The 26,172-nt window shown below is 39.1% G+C and overlaps 4 protein-coding genes across 6 annotated transcripts; 2 read left to right on the top strand and 2 right to left on the bottom strand.

The window, feature by feature from the left end:
* Positions 1-6,003: 6,003 nt before the first annotated feature.
* Positions 6,004-11,737, bottom strand: LOC125973791 (actin-related protein 3). The gene is made up of 12 exons (XM_049728267.2): positions 11,529-11,737; positions 10,137-10,192; positions 9,763-9,887; positions 9,446-9,556; positions 8,919-9,014; positions 8,702-8,809; positions 8,453-8,596; positions 8,124-8,297; positions 7,548-7,640; positions 7,243-7,368; positions 6,983-7,066; positions 6,004-6,826 (listed from the first exon to the last, which is right to left on the bottom strand). Exons 1-12 carry the CDS (start codon positions 11,570-11,572, stop codon positions 6,731-6,733), a joined length of 1,257 nt encoding a protein of 418 aa, XP_049584224.1. The 5' UTR covers positions 11,573-11,737; the 3' UTR covers positions 6,004-6,730.
* Positions 11,738-12,133: 396 nt separating this feature from the next.
* Positions 12,134-13,840, top strand: wu:fb74b10 (uncharacterized). Its single transcript, XM_049728268.2, has 3 exons — positions 12,134-12,405; positions 12,495-12,652; positions 12,730-13,840. Exons 1-3 carry the CDS (start codon positions 12,228-12,230, stop codon positions 13,414-13,416), a joined length of 1,023 nt encoding a protein of 340 aa, XP_049584225.1. The 5' UTR covers positions 12,134-12,227; the 3' UTR covers positions 13,417-13,840.
* Positions 13,841-14,350: 510 nt separating this feature from the next.
* On the top strand, positions 14,351-19,085 carry ddx18 (DEAD (Asp-Glu-Ala-Asp) box polypeptide 18). The gene is made up of 15 exons (XM_049728258.1): positions 14,351-14,519; positions 14,786-14,965; positions 15,051-15,137; positions 15,223-15,363; positions 15,690-15,825; positions 15,953-16,053; positions 16,197-16,396; positions 16,611-16,725; positions 16,868-17,007; positions 17,075-17,236; positions 17,322-17,474; positions 17,660-17,773; positions 17,852-17,908; positions 17,979-18,156; positions 18,322-19,085. The coding sequence occupies exons 1-15, from the start codon at positions 14,414-14,416 to the stop codon at positions 18,465-18,467; spliced, it is 2,016 nt and encodes a 671-aa protein (XP_049584215.1). The 5' UTR covers positions 14,351-14,413; the 3' UTR covers positions 18,468-19,085.
* LOC125973789 (glycerol kinase-like) lies at positions 18,613-25,861 on the bottom strand. 3 transcript variants are annotated; one of them, XR_007483301.2, is made up of 20 exons: positions 25,659-25,861; positions 23,571-23,644; positions 23,256-23,362; positions 22,793-22,870; positions 22,483-22,562; positions 22,217-22,354; positions 22,007-22,116; positions 21,807-21,873; positions 21,443-21,478; positions 21,106-21,173; positions 20,976-21,018; positions 20,822-20,902; positions 20,674-20,752; positions 20,487-20,583; positions 20,279-20,363; positions 20,049-20,169; positions 19,785-19,928; positions 19,628-19,717; positions 19,408-19,538; positions 18,613-19,194 (listed from the first exon to the last, which is right to left on the bottom strand). XR_007483301.2 is itself a non-coding variant. In XM_049728264.2 (20 exons), exons 1-19 carry the CDS (start codon positions 25,710-25,712, stop codon positions 19,465-19,467), a joined length of 1,626 nt encoding a protein of 541 aa, XP_049584221.1. In that variant the 5' UTR covers positions 25,713-25,860; the 3' UTR covers positions 18,613-19,194; positions 19,463-19,464. The 3 variants fall into 3 exon arrangements, 2 of the variants coding, with proteins under 2 accessions (XP_049584221.1, XP_049584220.1); XM_049728264.2 differs by having other exon boundaries at positions 19,463-19,538; positions 25,659-25,860; XM_049728263.2 differs by lacking the exon at positions 19,408-19,538 and having other exon boundaries at positions 25,659-25,860.
* Between the last annotated feature and the right edge of the window lie 311 nt (positions 25,862-26,172).

Here is a 26,172-nt window from a genome sequence, read left to right as displayed (position 1 = left end):
CATATTGTCGTTAAAATATTTAAAGTGCGGTGATTTACACTTTTCATTCTTCCTGGCTGTGACCCTGCTCATGTGTGTTGAGTCAGGGAGAGCAACAAGCGCAAAGAGTTGGAGGTGGATGAGGAGTAATTAGTAGACTTGGTTTTTTTTTATCATTTCAAGTTTTCCTTCACACATTTTGATTGCCTTAAAATGCAAATGATCACAGACTGGATAGATTTCAAAGGCTGCTTTTGCGTTTCAAGTGTACAACAGATCTGTATCATTCCTGAAACAAAGACAAGGTTGTCCCAATTCTTGCAGGAACATTGCCAACATTACAACAACAATGGTGGATTATCGAGTCACATTTGCTTTAGTTTAGCGCCAGCGATCTGGGCTTTTGTTCCAGAGCCGAAATTCTAGCTCATCATCGGTTCACACAAGTGTCTCTTATCTCGCTTTGCAAAACAGCAAAATGGACTTCCGCAGGTATGTGCACCTTTTTACAATCCACCCCATAATTTCACGATCCAAATTACATCTAAATTGTCAATTTACACTCAATCATATTCTCATGCAAAATAAACCCAACAATCATTCAGACATGTATCGCGTCAAATCACTATTCTAAAAGAAATTCAAGGAAAAAAAAAAAAGGCTAAGTATAAGGTGCGGCATACAGGGACACAATCCTCCCACACTTCTGAGAGAAATTTCCAGCAAGAGGAGTGTGCTGGCAGGCACCAGAAATAAGTTCCAGAATGTGAGTAGATGTGTCTGCAGTGTCCTAAACTTGCTGAGAAATTGCACGTTTCTCTTTTCAGCTCAATAATATTGTGAAAAACAGAAAAAGAAAAAATCATAGGGAACTCTATCTTTTCAGTTTCAATCCAACCTAAACAGAGAAGCATTAATATGGCTGGTGTATGAACGAGACCAGTTAACTGGAAAATTAAATTTTCCATCAATTAATGATAAGACAGGACATATGTCACTATGAGTTTTATTATCAACCAACTGTAACTACAAGTCCATGTTATGACGATCTGGTAATTACTTCCCTTTAAGTCGCGGCCCAATTAATAAGACGAGTGAGCTGAGTTTAGATCTGTGGGGTCGAGTTTATGCAACGGAGCGGAGTCCGAAGCTTTTGTGACAATAACAAGGAGACGGGCATGTTTGCCTAAATGAGTGTAGCTCTTTTTGCATATATATATATACACATATATTTGATTTGACATGTACATAAAACTGAACCTATGGGTGTCATTGCAGTAGCTTTTCCAGGAACTAATGATTCTATCTTCAGATGACTGTATGCAGGATACAAAATCATATACATGACTGAGCAGGCATGCATCCAGGCTCTTTCAGTGACTTCCAGTTTTAGTTCCATCTTGGCAAAACACCTTTTGTGCATTGCGTTGAATACAACGCCCACAGGCAAAAACCTAAGAAATGTTGTCACAATTCCAAAGAGCTTGGCATCTTGTGAAAAAGAAACGTGCAAAGAACTGCTCACAGTCTTGAGCTGGGGTTACGATCATTTTTGAAAGTGAGAGATGCTTTGTGAGTGGTGATAGTCTGTATGAAACACACTTTTGAAATAACGAATGTGCTCAAATTACAATACAATACAATATAGTACATGGTTATTTATATAGCGATTTCACTACAGCTCTAGTTGTAACAATGTGCTTTACAGATAACATAAAATAACAATATAACAGCACACATAAAACATTGGTAATAGTATAATTCTAACAACTATTCATACAGATTCCTATAGGGAATATTCATTTATGTAAATATTTGTCAAAAATAATGACGATTTAACAGGTTAGGAAATGTAAATATCAACACAAACCATTTCTATAAATCTCAGCATTTGTTTGCATATATTTGCTTAATATATGGTGACTCTAAAATATAAAAGGTACGTGTTATTGTTGGAATAAAAGGGATTGATATGCAGGGGGCTCGGTCGTATAATTATTTCGTTAGCTAGAGTCTCAACCAAATTCAAACACTCGTGAAGGTTTTGACTCAACATGCTAATTGTCTTTTAGCGAGGAATTAATTAAATACATATTGAGCGGGGACTGCATCCCACACTCAACACAGGGGGGTTGCCTTACTTCAATGAAATGACTTGGCCTTGGAGACTAACTTGCTTTGAAGCTGCGCCACTAGTGTTGGGACAAAATCAATTGTGTCCAATTTGCTTTGAAGGGAAAATAGCTACCTCAGACTGCAGGATATTGCAGCTCACTGGGACACCGACACGAGTCATTTTCTTTTTGTTGTGAAACCAGAAGCCGGCGTTTTTTTTTTTTTTTTTTTTTTTTTTTTAAATGAGTTCCACTGTATATTGATGTCATAACAACTCATTTTGTAAATGTAAAAATTACAAGATTACCATATTTTCCGCACTATAAAGTGCACCGGATTATAAGGCACACCTTCAATGAATGGCCCATTTTAAAACTTTGTCCATATATAAGATATATGCATTTGGCCTGCGGGCTGGACTTTGGACACGCCTGCTGTAGTGGCTCAATATTGGTCCATATATAAGGCGCACCTGATTATAAGGCTTTTGAGAAAATTTGAGGTTTTTAGGTGCACCTTATAGTGCGGAAAATACGGTACTTGTTCAAATGAATTGTATTCAGCGGTGTTTTTTTCCTTTACATTAAGCTTTACATTGGGGAAAAAAATCACTTGAGGTAATCTGCAGATGAATCTGCTCAGTGCTCAACATGCATAACTTAAAATAGATAATAATACTTCCACAACTGGAAAATGCTAATAATTAGAGTGTGTATAGAAAAAAAAATTATGTGGTGCTGTGACACCTCATGCATGGAAGACAAATTGGCTTGCGACGACAATAAAGTTGATTATTGCGGAATGTGGAACATCACTTGGGGGGGGGGCTTTGTATGGTACCTCATCTTTCATACTGTGGCAATTAAAGGCTGTTGTGCAACACCGTGCAGTCATTTATTTACGCAAGCAAAGCTCAAGCAGGTCTGCAATTGAATGATATAGTCACTCACTAGGAGATGAATAACTGCTCCCCTGAGGCACTGTGGGATGTCCCTACTTTGGTAAGCAGCCAGAGATCTGCGAATCAATCTTAAAACACTCACACTTGCAGGACCCAAAGGCAGAAGCACGGCCAGCCCATTTATCTTTGGAGTAATAATCTATAATGCAATACATCAATTTACATAGATTAGGTCTTGTTCAAAAAGAATCCCGAAAGTCAAAATCGCTCAAGGTGTATTTTTTATTTTTTTTTCTACATTGAGAAGAGCCAGATGAGGTAGTTCGAGCATCTAGTTAGGTTGCCTCCCTGGTGAGGTCTTTGGGGTCACACGTGACCCTAATAAGAACTAGCGGGAGAGGAAATTGATAAAGCTTTCCAAATTTCTTTCAGGGATAAATGGATGGATTCAAACTAGGGAGCATTTCTTAGATACTCTCAAATAATTGCGCTTTTTTATAGCACCCCCCCACACACACACACACTTTTTTTTCTTTTCCATCAAAAATAAAGTTAAAAAAATAATTACGTCTCCAACAGCTCACTGACAATGGATTTTCATTCAGCTGTGTATGGGTATGAATGAATGAATGAATGAATGAATGAATGAATGAATGAATGAATGAATGAATGAATGAATGAATGAATGAATGAATGAATGAATGAATGGTATCCTGCTTTCAATTAGTTACCAAGTCAGCCGTCACTAACTGTCCATCTGTTGACACATTTCAATGAAGGGTGTGAGCTATTTCTCTTCATTAAAAAACAATTGATCTCATTGCTAATATGACATCAATACAAATAGTGTGCTTTTCTAAGAGAAGTGGAAAGGTATTAACACGACCGTAATGCCAGTGAATGTTTTGATTTCCGCTGATTTCTTTTTACTGCTCTGTTCTACCCAAAGGCCCAGTTGTAGTTAGCATTCCATAAACGTCAGCGACTTTCACTGCTGCTTTCTTGGATGCTGGAATGAGGTTAATTTTGTGACTGTTATCGCAAAACGTCAGCACACATATCAGATGAAGAAATATGATGAATCAATCTTTTCTTGAGAAGCTTAGGAAATTGAATATTTAAGAAGAAAAACAACAATGTTGTTTTCATATTTAATGATGCACTGAACTTAGAGGAAAAACAGGTGGTAATTAAAATCACGCTAATCACTCATATAAATGACGGTTTGTAATGTGATTAATCTTGAGAAGAATTGTAAATGATTGTAGTTAAATATTTATGAAATCTAAATTGTTTCCTTGTTTCCCGGAAGACCGAGTTTCTCCAAAGGAGAGCCCAGACATCATGGGGAGGGAACTCACTTCTGTCGCTTGCATCCGAGATCATGTTTCATCCACAGCTCGTGATCAATAGCTCAGGGTAGGAGCGTTGATTGAACGGTAGCTTGAGACCTTCACCTGTGTTCACGCCAAAGCTCAAACTGCTGGTTTGTAATTGCGTCTACGAAAATACCAAAGTGAAGGAAACTCCATCCGTGGACACAGATAACTCCTGTTTTCATTAAATATAAATAAAAATGTATTTTCTTCAATGTAATTTTCCTATGGTAGTTAGATATAAATCTATAGTCCACCCCTCTTTTTACTTTTATTCATCAGCAGTCTAAATGTTATCGCCAATGCACTTTATTTTACAAATATATTTGCATTGTTTCCCAAATTACCAAGAGATGACGTGAAAATAAAAGCTATGGTCTGAAAACATTTGGCGTTGAATGTAATTTGCTCTTCTTTCTCCCTTGCATGAATTTAATAGCTGAGTAGAGAGACATGATGCTTTTTTTCTCTTTTCTTCCCAACAGACGCAGATGGGCACTGCAGGGGAGAGTTCCAACAGTGAGGAAGAGATCACACAAGAACAGGTGTGACATGAAAACCACACCTTCTTTGCCTGTGGGCGCTCCCTATGATTGAAACTCTCTTTTTGTGACAGAGTGGTGAATCACTGAGAAAGAGGCAGTGTGTAGTCTGAAAATTTGTTTTGCCATCAGCAAGTCGGCATCCGGATTAATGAGAGCCTGCAATGCTGAGCCAGACTACGGCTGTTCATTTGTTTGGATAATCATCTCCATTAAACAGCAATAAGGGGAATTCATTGAGTTCCATCTAGGAGGATTGAGGCATGGGGGTGGGCTGCAGCAGCAAGGATGAGGATCCTCCATGGAGGGATTTATAACACAGCTCAATTCGAGCTGCAGAAAAGAAATGAACACACGCGTCTTCTCATTTTTTTCCGTTATTATTAATTTCATCTTTATTTATTATTATTTGAGATATTATTTATTTTCATATATATAGCATATATACACATATGTGTGTATTATATTGAAAAAAAAATATCTATTTTAAAATATTTATATAATTATATTTTTTTGTCTCAAGCACTGTTTTTTTCCATTCACAGTTAAGTTAGCTTTGACACAATGTTTGAAAATTGTTATTTTCATTTTCAGTTTGTCATTTTATTGTGCATTGTACTTACTCGTTTTTTAAAATTCATGTACGTATGTTCACTTGCATTCAAATTTTCACATTCAGCATTTCAGAAAATGCACATTTTCAAGTTATAGTTCAATTAGCACAGGTGACATTAACCTCATTGGACATAAATGACCTCCAATTATCACTAATACCCCTTGATATTTAAGCACTTACATTCTAATAATGCATGCACATTGTTAATCAAGTCAATTTGTGGGGAAAATCAAACGTATTACATTCCCTTTCATCTGGTGATTAGTGTGGCTCTTCAACGTAGGTGGCCGAAACATGCAGATTTCAAATAAAATTAATTAACCACTAGAGGGTGCTAGAACTGCAAAAAATGCATAACAACCAGGCTTTTTATTTTAAACATGTTTTCTTTATAGTTTGGGGGGCCGCGAAGCTTACACTGTCTTTACAGTACAACTTAACACAATAGAGGATGACTAAAAATAAATACTGCAGTTTTAAGAAACCAATTTATGCCTTTATTGGAATGTAAACAAGGTATTAAATACACATTTCCCATTCTTTGAATAATTTGGCATTTAATTAACAAAAAAAGCTTTTATCAAACAATACTGGTCCGAAAGTCATTTGAATTCAATTGCATCGTTCTAACCTTGAACTAGTTTTCTTTCCCTGCACCACACAGGTGGAAAACTACCACTGTCTGAAGTGAAAGCAGATGGGTTCAATGCAATTCAATGAGAAAATACTGTCTATAAAGTTGCACTATCAGATAAAACAGTCAATTGTTCTTTCTTAACCCTTTGTATGATCCTAGACTTACAATTTCAAAAGGCATGTAATATAATAAACAAGCTCTGATACAGCATTTGAAAATAGAAAGGCGAGATGCTGATTCGGAACTCACCATAAGTACTTTTGTCTTGAAGTTGCAACAAATGGTATTTATTAGTCAAGGTCAATACCAAACCTGGATATTCACTTCACAATCCTCACCATCTACTGCATGTTGCTTTGAAAAAACAAAAATGCAAAACCGGGAAATGGTTTCATTTTGAAAAGAAACAAAAGGCAGAAAGGAAAAAAAAAAAAAAACAGTCAGGTGTCGCTTTTGCGCTTTGCTGTCTCAAGAGCACCACCTCTCCTCGCAATGTGTCCTTGACACAAATCAAAGTCACCACCCACCCATCCCTATCACCTGCCTCACCGCGGTTGGATTGAGTTAAGACATGACTCCAAACACAGGATTGTGGCGACAGATGCTCGGCCCAATCTCTTCATAGTCCTTTTTGGTGTGGCAAACCTGGTAGAACTCGGGCTGTGGAACAGCAAACAAAAGGAAATTACAAACAGAAGGCAATTAAACAGAAGCATTATTAATACACAGAAAAATGCCCAATCTTTTTAGTAGTTACAAAGTCATGATCACATTCATCTACCAGTGGCCACAAGTGTGTATTGCTTTACTACTTACAGTTGATGCTAACATTGAGCCTCCAAACCAGACAGCATATCTCTGCATATGATGAGTGATAACTTGGACATCAATTGGTTTAGGCTGCGGAGAGACACAATTTAATATAATTCATACCCTACAATGCCTTCTGCACAAATCATTGTATTTACACGATTAGGCAGTGGCCTCCATTGTCAGATTGGTATATTATTCCACATCTTTTCCATCAATACATCAGTAGCCGGCAACTCTGTTGTGATGAAGTACATTTTTCTCACCTTAAGTTTGCCCCCACTCAATTCTTCGCTCATTTTCAATCTGGCATCAACAGACCTCTTTAAATCTCTCTGCAGACGGCGACCAAAATCCCTGAACATTGTGGACCCTCCAGACAGAACAATGTTCTGAGCAAGGAAAAAGTTAGATGAAACTTTTAATTACACATCAAAAATCAGCTAAGGTCAGTATGTAGCATCGAAGCAAAATGTATTGAAAAATATAGAAACTGTGAACGTTTGCTTTGTCACAAATCAATGCGACTGATATGTAATTGTGTGGTATGTCGAGGTAAATGCCAGCTCACCTTATAAAGTGGACGCCTGACATCAATAGGGCAGTTCTGGATGACTTCATCAACAACCTCAGAGATCGGTTGGGTGAAGTCTGGGTTGGCAAACTGGGTGGGTCGTAAACAAAGAAGACGTGATATTAGGTTAAGGAAGCGCCTTGTGGCGATACTATTATTTTTATTACAGTAATTTATATTTTTAGCACTGTTTTGTGTGGGGCTGTGTGTGTCTCGTCGTTTTTTTTCCCTCTCTTGACACTTATTAATTTGCTATTCACAGTTTGTTACGCTCTACTGTAACGAGTGCAGTTCTAGCGAGACTTATTTTCTGATTTCATTACAAACTCAATTTACACACTAGAGGCAGCTTACGAAAACAATACAATTAACAATAAAAAATTTGCAAAGTGTCTAAAGATGATTGCACACCTTAAGACAAAAGTGTGTTCAACAGAATATGTTGACGACGATAGTTAGCTTGCACATTGAGCGAAACCGTTGCAAGCAATATGTGGCGATCATAATCAATTTTGCTGTGATTGTCATCCAAATAAACCTGTTTGTGGTGTTGTGTTTTTTTTTTTAACTTACCTCTGGGTGAAAGAAGATCTCAGGTCCCAGAAAGCGCTCATATCCCACATCGATAGTGAACTCTTTCTTGTTGATGGTGTTGATGCCGGTGTATTGCTTAATCCACTTGGAACCATCTGTGTCATACTTGCTAAACTCTTTGACAAGATCTGGGCACACGTAGCTGAAACGCTCCTAAAAGGTAAGTCAACATTTCTATGAGTCTTACCGTGTTGAACATTGATGTTGGCATTGATTTGCTTATCGCCTCAATGTGCTTAAAGAATAAAAGGTGAAAATGTTCATGGAAATAGAAATGACAGAAGATGAAACTCAAAATGAGGACAAACCTTGACTGCCTTGGCCGTCTCCAGTGACTGCTCAGGTGGTATGCCCACCTCCCTCTCTCTTAGAAGCTGCTGGGTGAAGTAAGTAATGTCTCTTCCTGCGATGGGAATGTGCTTTATACAGCTGCCAATAACATAACCTTCAGCCTGAAAAACAATTTCCCATTAATTAGCCATCAATGTGCAAATTAGAATTTAAAAAACAAAAAAAAGAGTCATATGTGTGAATGTTTTTTCAACGTGTACACTTACCACGGGAATGACATGGGTTACACCGTCACCACTGTCAATAACGGTGCCTGTCAATGTCCTCTCTCCAACTTGCCTGGACGTCCAAGAGGCTGCAAGAGCAAGGACGGCCTGTAGAACAGTCATTCGTGGATATTATTGTTAAAGCACAATGTGGAATTAAACGGTCAGTAGATGAATCTTTCTTAAACAATTGGAAAACGAAATAAATTATTCTGACCTGCACAGCAATGTACAGCCCTGGAACATTGAAGGATTCAAACATGATCTCTGCCGTGTATTCTCGGTTTTCTGGTGTGTTCAAAGGAGGTTCTGTCTGTCATTTTATGTAAAAACACAAACATTTAGAATATAATTACAACTGGTCACAGATTGCCGTGATCTGCAACTACATGGAACCATTTTTATAAATAAAGATGGTCCAAATCTTCTGATTTCACACTCTCAAAACTAAATAAGATATTCACATTTGATTTTATCTGGGAAAACAATGACTACCAAACCTTCTTGTGTGCTATTGCTTAACTGTTGTGTAGTTGTTTTTTTAAATCACTAAATAATACCAAATAAACAAATAATTGGTTAATAAACAACAATGGAGGGGAAAAAGGTTTGTAACACACTTCAACGCAAATAAAATTGTATACAATTGTTTGATTTGACTTGGATGTATTTAAAAGCGCTGAAGACAAAATGGATATTGGCAATATAGTTTTAAATTTGCCTACTACAGAGAAATATTCTCACCAAGAGGAAGTAGTGATCTTCAGGTTCAGCCCTCAAGTACTTGAAGATGATTTGCTCCATGAAGCGCTCCATTAGGTCCCAGTCTTCAACAATCCCATGACGGATTGGCCACTATTGATATAATAAAAAGATAAAAATGAAAACAAGAATGACTATAATCTCGAACGGCGTCTCCCAAAAAACACCCGAAACCCCAAAATATATCATATAATAAAATATGTGTGAACCAAGGATCGCTTCCACATACGACTGTTTCTGTCAGAACAGAATAACTCTGAGATCTTCAGAGTGACAACAAAACAGTCAGGGTCAGGTACCTTTGTGGAATATGTGGGCTTGTCTACAGCTTCATCTCCAATATAGAAATCCAAGTCATCCACCCCCTTCATCATTCTCCGCTGAGCTTGGTCTCCAACGTTAGCTGACTCTTTGATGGCAATACCTGAAAAGAAAATTCAAATTCACATGGTCAGCAAACAATATAAATGTCTCTTAATTAAGATGTGAAATTGTTACATTGTCTATTTAAAGCCATTTTATTTTATACAAATACCGGTACTTTCAAAAGTATATAAAATTGTCAACAACTCAAACTTTTGTGGGTTGTTGAAGCACTGAAAGACTTCCTCTTCTAAAAGGCATATTGCAGGCACTGAGCTCGTGTGAGCTGAAGCTATCATGGAAAACTCACATGATGGAACGATGAACTGTGGCTCGGTGTTCCCTGCATACCCCAGTTTGGTGTAACTGAAAAGAAAAAAAGAAAAAGTCAAACCCCAAAATGACAAAAGTCAATGTGTATCTTAAGTAAGGATAACTTTTTCAAACAATGTACAGTGATTTTTTTTAAAGCAATCTACTAGTTGGACTCCCACAGGAAGTCTACTGAAAAAACTATTCATGACTCAGCTGATGCCTGCATATGAATTTGATCCTGTAAAAACAACTCAATTTTACCATTCTATCAGTAACAATGGTAAAAAAAAAAAAATCTCACAAATCTTGGCTGCCACCTTCCTCTAATATCCATTCACTAACATGAACAAAAAACCTGACGATGTTATTGAAGTCACAATTACTACAAAAACAAAACTGACTCAGAATCAATCATATGTGGCAGCAGACATACTTTAGGCCTTCATACCATTGAACAGTCCCAACTTGCCCACCTCAACCTGCCTCAACAGGCTCAAACTCCACCACAAGACTGATTGGGGGATATTCATGCACCAGATGAAAGTTGTTGGAAACAGTGTTTTAAAAATCCCTGAGAGACAACAGTTGACAGCCTCTGGTAGAAAGCAGTTTGCAGGAGGAAGTGGGTGTTTTTTTTTTTTTTTAAGGTATGCAATGTGAGGATGTACAGCCTTGAAGTATAAGGTTCAAGACTGAAAACAATCCAAATCTAAGATTTCAAATTGTAGTTCCTTGCACAAACACACAGTTTTAATAAATCACAGAACTTCCAGGTAAGATGATGATACATTTCTTATACATCATGAAATGTGCAACGATGTGAGAAAGGTGCAAAATATTAAATAAAAGCAAACATAAATTAAGGTTTGAGCTCTTCAATTTTCTGAAGAAAACGCCCCAAATATTTCAGAAATCACCAAAAGGCCCACGATGCAAGGAATAACCATATATGGACTAAAAAGACTGAATGAGGAAGTGTGCGCAGGAAATACCGCTATACTGCGCTTGCGCATATGTAGCTAAGGCACGGGCACTCAGGAGAAAACATTTTAAATCAAACGCTTTGCATCCAACAAAAGACAACTAAATGAATTAAACTTAAGCGGGATAGGATTTCCCTATCATGTCTTGATCTGACGACGTTATAAACGCAATGAAATCTACTTGACAGGAAGAAACACCCGTAAATTGCCAGAGACTAACAAGCAATGTTGCACACGATTGACCCACTGAGCAGGCTATTTGGTTTTGATAACGTTTAAAAGGCGATCCGACACCAAGTTGGCAAACTAGAATTATTAATTAGACGCGCAGACATACACGCCCCGTTTTTACCCCTGCTGTTTACAGCGTCTCTCGCTTCACACCCGGGCCCTGTGCATCTTACCCAGTACCGCAGTCCACAACACACGCCGGTAGCCTTCCAGCCATCTTTCCCCGAGTTTCTGATGTGTAGAACGGGTAAGATGACGTCTAGCAGGCCGTGTCAGCAGAAGAATCCAACCGGCGCGTTCTCCACAAGAGGAACCCCCAAGCCCAGCCCGTACACAGTGGCGTTTCCACTTTCCACTTTCCACTTCCGTACTACTCGGCTTCTGGTTGATAGGGCAGGCGGAGTCGGGGGAGAGGCAAGATGGCGGGGGCCCGACGAGTGAAGCAAAATGCAAGGAAAGCAAATCAGTCTGTCCATCACCTTAAAGAGAAAGCATCACCTTGGGGCTCCTTTCAAACAGGCTCTTAATGTTCTTTTTTTCTTTTTTTTTTTTTAATTTGTCAGCATTTCCTCTGTGTTGTAGTAGTACACTTACGTGTGTCCTGCGTGGCATAAATTTAGGGTGTTTTGTCATTTTATGTAATTGTTTGAGATTGTCTTGTTATGTAACCACTAAATAGTATTTTTAAATAATTCGCACATTGTGCACAACAATAAATAACTTCCAATACATGATTGTTTATGTTTATTGTCCTCGCTCCACACCAGCAGGTGGCAGCATTTGTCTTCCATCACGAAGGCAAACGAAAGAAAGCGGATCGTTATCCATCCGAGGGGAAGCAGGCGCCACAGTTTCATAAATAACGAAAAGCTATGGCACATTTTCGTGGTCAAATTCGGGGGCCACACTGGGGCGCCAAAAGGGATAACGTACTAATAGATTTCTGGAAAAGGCACGAATGTTTGTTTAATTCCTCGCTGGAGTCTTTCTACGACAGGGACATGAAGACAAAGCTGTGGTCCGAGTGCGCCTTGTTGCTGGGGAAGTCTGGTATGAGTGACAATTTGATGTTAGTTTTTGTCCTGATTAACATATAGACTTAATATCTACCATGTCTGATTATTCCTTATTCACACCAGTATGCGATGTTGTGAGAAGATCACGATCTCTGCGGACTCAGTATGGAAGGGTGTTATGGCACCCAGAGAGGGTCAATACTTTTCAGCAAAGGATGCTGAGAGAGAAACTAGATTTTCTGAGACCTTACATTGTGCGAAGACGAGGTGATTCCTTTCCGGTAAGTGTAAACCCATCTGCAAAATAAATGTCTGCAAATGTTAGTTGATTGTGATTTTCCATGCGACTTTGTTGCAGGAGGACAAGTCCGATGAGCATGAGGATGATGAGGCAGAGGTTGAGACTGAGGGGAGTAATGATCATGAGACAGGTACAAGCACATTTGGGAGCCCATTGGATGATGATGAGGCTGGGCAAGATCCAAATGAGGAATTTCCATCTGAGGCATCCACCTCAAACCCTTCTTCTTACTGTGCAAATACACAACCTCATCTAGCAGAGACTATGTCCTTGAGTTTTGAACCTCATGATGACAAAAGCTCACCTGATGTTCCTGAACAGTTACCAGCAAATCTATCAAATCACGACGTATTAAACCAGTTTGTCAACGTCATGCTGGCAGATATGCGTCAGATTAAAGACAACATGGTGCTTATCCGACTTCGCCGAGATATTACTGACCTGGTGTTCAAAGCAGTGGAGGAGGACATGCAAAGACGCAATCCAGTGCCCTCACTGCAGCCAGGAGAAAATACACAACTACCAAGCTCCTCAAGGCCTCCAACTTGCTTGCAGAAGGTGTTCAAGAGAAAGAACAGGGGACCTGTAAAGCACATAAGGAGGTTTTGCAGGAAACAAACAGGTCAGGTGCTTGAGGGGATTAATGGAAACATCCCTCAGGCTATGATTCAGGCTTCAGAGATCAAATTAGAAATAGATCCGCACATGGTTAAGACAGAGGATGAGACACTTACTGTTCTGTGACATTTCCTTCAGTGTGCGTGAATCACTGGTATTCAACAAATCATGGTAAAGATTGTGCGTATTACTGATCCGAAGCTGACGTGATTGGTGATGACTTAATATTGCCAGTGAATGGCCAAACGAGGTAATCATTTTAGACTAGGCATAGGCCGGTTACCGGATTAATGGTTTACCATACTTTTAAATAGTCAAGATTTTAATAACTGCTAATATTGGCCGTCACTGGTAATATGCTGCTCTTTTCTTTTTTGACGGAATGTCAGAGTTGAGTACACGAGGCACATTGTTTGCTCTTATTAATATGTCTACACACAGTTAAAACACAAATGATATTTATTTATTTATTGAAACTTAACGTGATACATGTTTTTTTTTATATAAATATTTAATATTTTGTTTAAAAATAAAATATATTGTGTTCAAAGGGGAGGCTATGTTTTTATTTTCCCAAATATTTTACAAGGTTTTTAGGTTTGTAAATTTAGTACAGTGAAACAGCAATATATTTGCTCATGATTATTAGACTGTCCGAATATATTAACTAAGCATAAATTGATGTTCCTTTTGATTGCCATAGCTAGAATCCATCATTATTCCAGAACATTTTACACCTGTATTTCTTAACCAGGCATTTATGATTTAAAAGGAATTTTTATGTTTTAGTGTGTTATTCATTCAAATCATTAGAATCATTTTACAACATTTCTGATTCTTCAGGATGCCAAATCAAACGAAATTATAATTATATAGACATTTCTCTGACATAACAATAAAATTGATAAATGTCACCTGTCTTTGTGTGCATGAATTGCTAGTTAAAATTTAATTTGTTAAGTTGTATGATCATTTTAAACACATTTTTAGTATTTCTATAGGGCATTTTGCTTAACACCTTGTGGGGTCCTTGACATTTTCATTCAGGCAACTTTCAGGTTGCTCCTAAAATAGGGTCCTGACTCCCGTCCAGTCCGCTTACACGTGTGATTCAGTCGTCAACATGGCCGATTTACAGATGAAAATTCTCCGTAAGAAAATACAGAAAAGAAATGAAAAAAACAGAGAGCGCAAGCTACTCAAGAAGTGCGCCGTGGAGGAGGAGTCTGGTAAGTAGCGATCGTCAAAGTGTAATGTTTCTTTTCTCGACGACGACTGTTAGCTTCCTTAGCGTCGTTAGCTTCTCGCAGCATGATTTCTAATTATGTTTCAGCAAATAAACATCTGAAAAAGTCTCTTGTAAATGATCCTGTAATTGCCCTTAATGCATTTTGTTGCATCATTGTTTGCGTCCTGTAAACAAGTAGGCTACATCAACAATAAGTAAGTCCATCAAAACTGTTTGAAGTTCATATTACGATTCGATTTATCACAGTGAAGTCAGAGGGAGTGGATGAGAAATCCACTCAAGAAGCGTGCAAGACCAAAGCCAAACTCATCCAAGAACAGCAGAAGCAGGGCGATGAGCCAGTTGACAATGAAACTAGTGCACAGAGAAGCGCTGGAAAGCAGAAGAAAAAGAAACGAAAACCGCCTCTCGCGCCTGAATCACCAGGTAACACAACTCTGAAGCTGTAATGAACCACTGCGTAAACAATGCGTCATTACTGTCATTTCTCAAATCGATATCTTTTTCTTAGCTGAGAAAAAGCCCAAAACTGTACACCAAGTTAATGGTGAGAATGATGGCTGTGAGATGAAGGAAGAGGAAGAACCTGAATCACCAGGTAACACAATTCTGAAGCTGTAGGGAACCACCTTGTAAACAATGCGTCATTAATGTCATTTCTCAAATTGATATCTTTTTCTTAGCTGAGAAAAAGCCCAAAACTGTGCTCAAAGTTAATGGTGAAAAAGATGGCTGTGAGATGGAGAAAGAGGAGGAACCCGTCAACCCACATGAGGAGGATGGTGAGAAAGAAGATGTTCCCGAATTACCATTTGGCTTGACAGGTAATTATCATTTCCCATTCATCCGCTTGTTAACGTTTATCATGCTTGTGAATACGATTGCCTATGTGTTGCCCTTTCAATGTTTCCATCATGATACGGGTGTCAACCAAGGCATACATAAACAATTGTGGTTGTCTTGGAAATGAGAGGAGTCACCCATGCTTCCTCTGATAAGACTAACCCCAAGTACACATTTTATTGTTAAATGTCACACTGCAACTAAATAGTGGTTTAAACATCAATTCATCTGTCTTTTTTTTTTTCAATTACTCAATCAGATTATTAAAATATAATTGCAATTCTAATCTTTTGGCCTTTCTGTCCAGGAGCATTTGAGGACACGTCTTTTGCTTCTCTCGCTGAACTGGTGAGTGAAAACACGCTGAAAGGAGTGAAGGAGATGGGCTTCGAAAACATGACTGACATCCAGCACAAAAGCATTCGTCCTCTGCTGGATGGAAGGTGGGCATCCGATTTGTGGTCATTCGTTTGAAGTTTTAAGATGTGTGTAGAAATGATGTCACTTACTGTATTCAAATAAATTGCAGCTATTATTAACGTTGTTGATTATGTTTGTTTTGTTGGACAGAGATGTGCTGGCTGCTGCCAAGACGGGGAGTGGTAAAACCCTGGCCTTCCTAATCCCATCCATAGAGCTCATCTACAAACTTAAATTCATGCCCAGAAATGGTAATGATTGTTCACCTCATCCATTGTTTAAGAAGGAAGATTGAAAAGATGTTGATTTTTCTCCGGGTTTTACTCGGGGGACCCTATTTGTCTCTTTTGGTCATAGTGCCATAAGTTGTTTTTGTCTGCCTTCTTGCTATCAGGGACCGGTGTGGTGATTCTTTCTCCGACGCGCGAGTTGGCAATGCAGACGTACGGTGTGCTCAAAGAACTGATGACCCACCACGTGCATACCTATGGCCTGATTATGGGAGGCAGCAATCGATCAGCAGAGGCCCAAAAACTGGCCAATGGTATCAACATCTTAGTGGCAACACCAGGCCGGCTTCTGGATCACCTCCAGGTGAGCTGAGCTCCATCTGTACAATAATATCTTTCATTTTAAAAGTGTTGTACGACTAAAACCATTTGTTTGCGCTGATATGCTCCTAAAAGTTGCCATCCTTCTATTCATTCTTGTGTCTATTTTTTAGGGGGGCAGTCATGTTTTGTCACTTTATAATTTCCCTCATTTGTGTAAAACTGATGCGACCCTTTCCGCGCATTTGTATCCTTAGAACACACCCGGCTTCATGTACAAGAACTTGCAGTGTTTGATTATTGATGAAGCTGATCGCATCTTGGAGGTGGGCTTCGAGGAAGAACTGAAGCAGATCATAAAGCTTCTCCCTAGTATGTGTTGGATTTTTTTTCCTGGTTTCTAGTGTCTATTCTTTTGTAGTTCCTTATGCTAATCAATGTTTCTAATGTCTATAACACTAAGTTTTTTTTGTCAAAATCAGCGTAAATGAGAGTTGGTGTGTCTTTTCTGTAGAGAAAAGACAGACCATGCTGTTTTCAGCAACACAGACGCGCAAGGTGGAGGACTTGGCTCGTATTTCTCTGAAGAAAGAGCCGCTCTATGTTGGGGTGGATGACAACAAGGACACTGCCACTGTCGATGGTTTGGAGCAGGTATGTTGATGGCACGGCGTCTGATGTGGTCAGGCTCTCTCTTCACGATTGTCCCCTCTTATCGCAGGGCTATGTCGTATGTCCATCGGAGAAGCGCTTCTTGTTGCTCTTCACCTTCCTGAAGAAGAACCGCAAGAAGAAACTCATGGTCTTCTTCTCTTCCTGCATGTCTGTCAAATTCCACTATGAGCTCCTCAACTATATCGACCTCCCCGTCATGGCCATTCATGTAAGCCGTGACATAAATTGTCAGTCCCACTTGTGTTATCTGTCGTAGCAGACCTGTCAAGAAACCGGGTTCTTCATCGTTTTAGGGCAAGCAAAAGCAGACAAAACGCACCACCACCTTCTTCCAATTCTGCAATGCAGACTCTGGCATTTTGCTCTGCACTGACGTAGCGGCTCGAGGCCTGGATATCCCGGAGGTGGATTGGATCGTCCAATATGACCCGCCAGATGACCCCAAGGTCTCGTGATGGCTATGACACTGTGCCCATTTTGAATAAGCCTAGCTAAACAAAGACAAACATTAAGCAACCTGAATTTAGACCACTGCATTGTTACCATCTCGACTCAGCAAACCCATTGTCAGTGATTAGTTTTTCCTTTCTAGCCTCATGAAGCTTCTACAAACTTAACCTCCCGCCCACAGGAATACATCCACAGAGTGGGCAGAACAGCTCGAGGCATCAACGGCATAGGCCACGCACTACTAATTCTGCGACCGGAGGAGCTTGGATTCCTGCGCTTCCTCAAGCAGGCCAAGGTAAATATTTCAAGTTGCCTCCATGCTCGTGGCATGGTTCGTGCGCCGACCAGAGTAACAGCGTTCTGTGCTCTCCAGGTCCCCTTGAGTGAGTTTGAATTTTCCTGGAGTAAAATCTCAGATATCCAGTCCCAGGTAAGCAATCTAGTGCTTTACTTCAGCAGCTGAGGTGAAATGTTCTTGACGTCAGTGAAAATTGCCTTAGTTGGAGAAACTGATTGAGAAGAACTACTACCTCCACAAGTCAGCCCAAGAGGCCTACAAGTCGTATGTGAGGGCTTACGACTCGCACTCGCTCAAGCAGATCTACAGCGTCAACACACTCAACCTCCCCATGGTGGCGATGTCGTTTGGATTCAAAGTCCCGCCCTACGTTGATCTCAGTATCCTTTTCTGTCAAATAATGCGAGTACAATCTTTTACAAATTTAGAATTCTCTCCTCTTGAAATAATTTTACACCACACCACTTCTTGAGGAAAAAGTAGAGCATTGTAAAATGATTCAACCAGTTTTTTTTTTCTTTTGCCTTAACCCAACTTTTTCTCAGACGTCCATGGCTGCAAAGGTGCAAAGCTGCAAAAGCGAGGCGGCGGTGGTGGCTTTGGTTACCAGAAATCCAAGAACGTGCACAAGGCCAAAATCTTCAAGCATGTCAACAAAGGACGGAATGACGCAAGGCAGTTCTCTCGTTAATTGGGTTATCAGAATGCCCGGACTGGTCCCTTGACAGAGTATCAGAAAAAATAGCTCTCAAGGTTCTTTCTCTTTCCTAATTTGTAGGAATTGTATTTTGTGGCTATTTCCTGGATGTTTTATAGATATATATATCCACACCATGTTTGCTTGACTAATTATATTTGTCCACAAAACTTTAGTGCATACATGTTGGATTTAAATACAAAATCTCACATGACCTTGCATAGTGAATGACTTTGTTTTACTTATTTGAGATCATGTGGAAGCCCCGAGTTAAAAAATAAAAAAAAGTTTAGAAAAACATTTAATACAGTAATCTGGAATTCATTCTATCTGATGAAAAAAGGTTCTTGTCAATCAATTGCACAGGGAAACTGAAAAGTTGCAGATATGCTGCATACAAATACCATTGTACGATTTTCTATTTGTTACACTCAACATTCCTGATTCAATTTTAAATAAACGTTCACCTTGGAATATCTACCATAGCCCATCAATCCTCCAAATGTGCTCCACCCTCCAACCCTGTCATAACCATGCCTAGAAAATACTTTATGTATTATTTGAAGTGTTCTCTTATTCCAAATAAAAGAGAAACCTTCTCATTGCTCCACAGCTTCCACTCTTCATTCCAGCTGGCAATTGTCCGCTGATGAGTCATGTGACAGCTCTGAGGTGGCTGCATCTAGCACCTTTATTCCCATCGAACGTCTCTGCTGGTTATCTGGGGGTTAGGAACAAAAAGATGAATGAGTGATCAAAGTATTTGAAAATGATTTGGAATCTGACAGATGCATTCAGCAGTGTTCTACTATGCAACACATCAGTCAGAATCTTTGTAGGTTCATTCAACTTTTAATATGCTTCATAATTAGAGATTGGGTGCATCACACCCATTTAGATTTTTTACGCTTAAGTGTTGAAAGACTTCAGGTACCTGGAGACACCCAAAATATTTGCCCAAAGAATAAAAGCAGCAACGAATGCCGGACCTTTAGAGGTCCACTCTGACAGAGGGAGGTGAAGGAGAGAGCCCCCAAGGGATGCTGTTCACCTCCTTGGCTAAACCTGGCAGTAAGAGAGCCAAGGTGAAGCCTCAAGAATCAAAAAGAGTCACACTTAAGATTGCTCCACATTCAGGACAAAAGATGCCATACCGTTGTCACCGCGGCCTGCTGGCTCTGTCGTCTCCCAGTTCATGGATCGTTGGACAGCCTTCTTCCAGCGAGCAAAGCGGAACTCACTCTCTGAGAAGATTACACATGTAAGGTGAGCCACGTGCTGCAAAGATGCTCACAGGTTTTGCTTTCTTACCGTCAGGATTGATCTGAGGCTCGTATTTCTCAGAAGTGATGTGAGGAAGATCACTTGGGCTCAGGCTCCATACTTTGACACCCTCTGCAGCTCCTGCTGCCATGGCGGCTCCTAGAGCTGTTGTCTCTGACATGGAAGGTTTCACTGGACCACCATGACAAAAATGAATACACACACGATCAGCTGAATTTTCTTTTTAATTAAGTTTAATTTTTTGTGAATATTTTAAATGGAGAACAATTTTAAATATGAGGAAAAACATACCTACAGATACGCCAAGGATGTCAGCCTGGAGCTGCATCAGCAATCTGTTAGCAGTCATGCCTCCATCCACTTGCAGCTGCACCAGAGGAACACCACTGTCCATATTCATTGCATCGAGGATCTGGCCAAATAAAAGTAATCCACAATTTTAGATTTTGTTTTACTCCACCAGCGGGATGCTGGAAAGGGCCCTAAATCTGACAAGAAAGTTTAATAGAGCTTTTGACTACCTCTCTGGTTTGAAAGCAAACAGCCTCAAGAGCAGCAAAAGCCAAATGGCTCTTGTTGGTGAACTGTGTGAGGCCACAGATGATGCTACAGGAGAGAGAAAGAGCGACTCAGCACAATTACACCAAAGTCCCAGACCAATTTTTATGTTTGTGAAAGAAGGGGAAAATCTTTTTGTATTTTCTGATCATTCAGGACTGCATATCTCACCCTCGTGCACTGGGCTCCCAATATGGGGCATAGAGCCCGGAGAAAGCAGGCACAAAATAACAGCCGTAAGATGTCCCTGCTGAGGCAGCTAACTTCTCTGAAATGAGAGTGACGATATAAAAAAAAAAAAAGACGGCTGTCATTCAATGTAGTTTTTAATGTGCTTGTGGCTTTTCAAGCAACATACCAATCTCTGCGGAGGATTGTATTATGCCCATATTGTCCTTGAGCCATCGAACGACTGCCCCAGCAATGGCCACTGAGCCCTGTCAGGGTGAAATGAGTAATGGCTTTATGTAATAAATACGTGCAAAATATTCAAACTACTCACAAACCTCGAGCGCATAGCAAGGAGGCTGATCTGTTCCCAGTTTGTAGGCAACTGTGGTCAGCAGGCCGTGCTCTGACATCACAGGCTAGCAAAATTGCAACACAGAAAAAGAATGATGACAAAACATCTTCAGTAAGCTACGTCCTGTTATAACATACCTTGTTCCCTGTGTTTTGGAGCATGAAGCAACCCGTCCCATACCTCAATGTGACGATAAAAAGATATCCAATGAATCAGTGATAATTGTGAGATACAAAAAAAGGTGAAGTTGTGAGTGATGTACAGTACGTGTTTTTGGTCTGGCCGTCCTCCAAGCACATCTGACCCACCAGGGCCGCCGACTGGTCACCAAGACACTAATAATAACAATGTCGCCATTAACGTGTTGGCTCAACATTTTGTCAGACATACAATATAGTATTGATATGGAAATTTAATACCAACAAAATAAATCAAAATGTAATAAAATGATGTATTTAATATATTAAACATTTATGGGTAATAAAATTACTTTTAATCCAAATTAAAAAAATATGATTTGCATATTAATATCATATTTAAATATAATATTTAAATGAAAGAATAATGTTTTTTCTCCTCTTTTACTAAATAAGAAAAGTTTTACCCCGGAGATTGGAACTCCTTCAAGGCTGGTTGTTTTCTGGTGAGAAGACATGAGTAGGTAAGTAAGTGTGTGTCTCACATTTTCATTTCAAATATTGTCAAACTTGGGTTTCCATTAATATACACTACACACACTTATTTTGGGCTAAATGATGTATATTTTTTGAAAATGATAAAATAGTTAACTCCAAAATAAGCAAACAAACAATGCCTTAGAGTTCACTTACGACGTAAATTAAATTACACGGTGCATCGAGCTTGTTACAGATTGAGTGTGAATATGCTTTTGTTCATAAGAAAACACCATTTCACATTGCATTCATCAATTAATTTTTCTGTGTGAAATCTTATAAATAACAACTTACCATCCAGCCGTATATTTCAGAGGAGCTTTTGACTTTGGGGAGAAGTTCCATTGGAATATCAAAGTAACTAAAAGCAGCAAAACAGGAAATGTGTGGGGTTTTTTTTTTTTATAAATTGCCTTAGGCTCTTTAGAAAAGTTTGCACATGTTAGTATATTACAAATGTTATGTCAGTGCGTGATGTGCGCGCGTGTCATTACCTGCAGAGCTCATGATCCCAGTCCATAGTGTGAATGTTGAAGAGCATGGTGCGACTGGCATTAGAAACATCTGTGCAGTGGATTCCTCCATTCCTGCCACCTGTCAGGCACTGAGAAGCCCAAAAAAAAAACTTGTACCATCGAGCATCAATTTCCTTATCCCTGATCGACCACGTACAAAAAGACACTATTACTACGCGGGCGTCGTACCCAGATGATCCAGGAGTCCACCGTGCCAAAGATGGCGCGGCCGCTTTGCACAGCCCGTCGCACCGTTTCAACGTTATCCAGCAGCCAACGTAGCTTCACAGCACTAAAGTAGGTGCTGATGGGAAGGCCGGTCTTATGCTGTTGAAGATATTTCGAAAATGGAGAAATCAAAAAAGCAACGTTTGAGAGTAGTAAAGAAATTCTAGCCTAGAGTTACTCAACTTTAAGGAAATGTTGAGTGAAAACACAACGATGGCTACACTTACCCTGAGGTGATTCTTATTTTTGCCTGGTGATTTATCGATGAGCCGCTCCACTGTGGACTGTGTGCGAAGGTCTAGCCAAACTAAAGAGTCAGAATGTCAAAAAAATTATTTCACTGACTTATTTTGTTCGTTTTCATTAATCCAGATGGACTATACAATTCAGTGTAATCTATTTCTAACAGCAACAGCAGAGGTTCTTGGAGCATCCATGTTGGTGAAGTGCTTGATGAAGTCATGTTTTTGAGGACCAATGTAGTACTCAGCAATATAACACATAACAGACTATGACTATAATACTTTGCAAACTCACCAATGGCATTATAGAGAGGTTCTCCAGTGTGCTTGTCCCAAACTAGGGTTGTCTCTCTCTGATTGGTCACACCCACCGCTGATGAAACATGATCATTGTCAATAACAAAACTCAGGTCTCAAAAATTGAGGTTTGCAGGGGTGAGAAACTTGTTTTTGTCACAAGCCGTATCGTAGTCATAGTTTCCCTCGGAGAGCCATTATGATTGTCAACGTTTCCAAAATACACTATAGGCTACAAAACAAAGTGATGAAGGACTCGTTTTGAAATCAGAGACTAGTAAGAACTGTTCAAATATTCTAAAAAGATCAATTGCAATTTTTAAAAACAATTTGTAATTTTAGTAATGACACAAAAGTCAAATCTGTCTTTGCGGGCCACAAAAAATGATATGGTGGGCCGCATCTGGCCCCCGGGCCTTGAGTTTGACACAGTATGCAGTAGTGGAAGCACTTTGACCCACCTTTTATGTTGCCAATATCAATGTTGCGCTGGCTAAGTTTCTCACATGTTTTCTCAATACATTCATAGACTGACTGTATTATTTCCCTGGGATCTTCCTCCACCCACCTGGTAAAAATAATACAAAACATCTCAATATGTTGACATGAAATAAGATTTCTAACAAATCCCTTAACATGAAGAAACCAAGAGGATAGAAGATGAATTTATCCTTGGCACAAACAATGGAGTTTATGTAAATTATACTTTTGATGTCCAGTAGACCCGTGGATATGCAAATCATAGTTAAGTAATATTATGAATATTTAAAACGCACCCCTCCTTTGGAAAACTTTGGTTGATTTCTACTTGGTGGTGAAGGATTAATTGAGCTGTCTTGGCATTAAAGACCTGTGAAAAAGCAGATTAGAAAAAAAAAACATCAAAAATATTTTCACAAACAAAATGAAAAGTAGCAAAATAATTAGTTATTCAAATATTTGTGTGTTTTATATCTTTCTAAACACAGCAAGGGTGTCTGTGATTTGCTTATTTTCATTTAAGTCTTGCAATGAGTCGAAATACAACCAGGTATGTTAAACTTTAGTCCAAAAACAACCAGGTAAGTTAAAGTTTAACTTCTTGTGTCATCAGATGAACTTTAACATAGAATTCAGGTGGGTGAGGGAATTGGTCACTTATGCAAAGTAATGTCAATATCATTTGATCACAGAAGTCATATTTTGTCAGATAAATCGTATAAATTGGAGGTATGGAGTACAGGATAGTATTAATTGTTAGAAAAATGCAATATTTTTCAAGTGTATATGACTCAACTTTACAGTAGGGTGTTTGTTTACAACATCATCATCATAAAATAGTCATTTCCGTTTAAGTCATGTGGTGACCATAGTCATCTGCAACTTTGCTGAAGTGTGACAAAACATTTTGTGATGTTGAATAGACAAACTCCAAGAATAGACCCTTGCGGAACCTTGTATATGATCTTTAATCAGAATTTCTTCTCAGGGCATTGACTCAATGGTAGCTGTACTGTTCTGGTTGTCTTGGAAACCATTTCTCCTCTCAATCAAGAAGGCTCCATCAGTTCATACACCAAGGCTAGTTAAGACAGCCCTAACCTGAGTATTGTTCGGGAAATCCTAGTAGTAGTTTAAGAGACTAAATTATTGAATTATTTTGGAAGGCCTATGTAGAGCGATGGTTTCACAAGTTCGGTAAGTTTGGGAGAGTGATAGACAGACACAACAAGATTGTCTTTTTTTTTTTCATATCGGAGAAATTGGGTTGGAGGCAAGCTTAAACAATGTCTGCCATCTAGTGGTGAACACTGTTATTACAACATTGTCAAAAATTAGTTGAGGGTCACTCCGAGTGCAGGTATAGGCCGCATGCAGCTTGTAGGCCACTAATTGCCTATTTATGTTCCAAACCATGCAAAAAGTAGGACAGGGGGGACCACAAAGGTTATAAAAAGACCTCCAACACCACAGATGAAAAGTTAATTTTTGACAGGTGATAGCATCACACTTCAACATACAACTGATAGGAATTGCAAGGATTTCATCACTTAAAATCTGACAAAAGGAATGAAAATCATTCAAACAAACACGGCGAAGCCGATACAATACTTGCACTGCAAGCTAGTCATTGAGGCAACGAGTGATTTAAATTTGCATGCTGATGAAAATTCTCAGTCAAGAATTGAAGCAGCATAAATTGACCTATTTATCATATTGTATGATATTTTATGTCACATTATTTTTATTACATTTTATACACACGCTACACTGTATAATTGTATATATTGAGAAAACGAGTATCTACTCTAGACTTGAATCCGGAGCCGGTCCAAGGTAAAAGCAAACAGGTCCTGCAGTCAGTAGGATTATTATTATTTTGCTTTTTTTCATTAAAGCTTCGACACATTTTACCCAGTTTTAGGACCTCATTATTCAAGTTTATATTTGTTTATTTAAAGACACAGCAAGGTACCTTTAGCTAAATAATAAGTTTAATACAAAAGGTAACACAATGTGCTTCACATAATTAAAAGTACATTTAAACAAACCTTTCAAAGGCAAAGAGCTGTGGACAAAATAAAAGATCTTAAATTTTTAAAACAAAGTGTAAAAAAAGATTAAAGCCCTTTTCTCTTCAGTATTTTTTTGATCATGTAACTTTTTAGTGTCATCATTACTATTTTCTTGATATTTCTATTTTTTATTTATTTGGGAAAAAAAATCTGATTTCATTTGTTGAACTTTACTGTTGCTATATGCAAACAGTATGCTATAATACATTATAATTGCTACTTTTAAAACTATGCCGAGATAATTATGAGGTATGTATCGTTGTCACAAACCAAAACATGAACATGCTGCCACGCTGCCACGTCACTTACCAGAAACCTCGTTGAGCTCGTGCCCTGATCAATAGCACCCACGAGTGGATCCATAGCTGTGTTTTCTCTCCCTTGTGAGTGAAAAATGATAACCCTGCTGCTCCCAAGTCCCGTGTTTGCATTTGAAGCACAGCAGCTCAATTATGCATCATGAGTAGACTTGCGAGTAGGCGGGATTTTCGAGCCTGCTCGAAAGAAGCCGGACCGGTTCAAGCGACGCTCCCATAGGTTCCTCACTAAAAGGCGTTGGTCGCATTTTGTCCAATTGGGAAAAAGAGGCACCCACGTGTTGTTGAAAGCATATGGCTCTAATACTCATCATGTTTCATTTTACTGTTCTCTGAGCACATGGAAAAAAAAAAATCTAGGTGTCATAAAATTATTATTAGACCATGCAGACATCCAACTGTCCAGTAGTGGGCAAGTGTTACGTCACACACTTTGCAGACAAACAGCTGCTGCAACAGTAGGCATGGTTAAAAAGTTTGACACACGTGGTTGTCCCTTCTCTTCT

Source organism: Syngnathus scovelli, chromosome 8 (genome assembly GCF_024217435.2).
Source record: "Syngnathus scovelli strain Florida chromosome 8, RoL_Ssco_1.2, whole genome shotgun sequence".
NCBI lineage: Eukaryota > Metazoa > Chordata > Actinopteri > Syngnathiformes > Syngnathidae > Syngnathus > Syngnathus scovelli.
The sequence above is the reverse complement of the archived record's forward strand: the minus strand, read 5'-3'. Positions and strand labels throughout refer to the sequence as shown.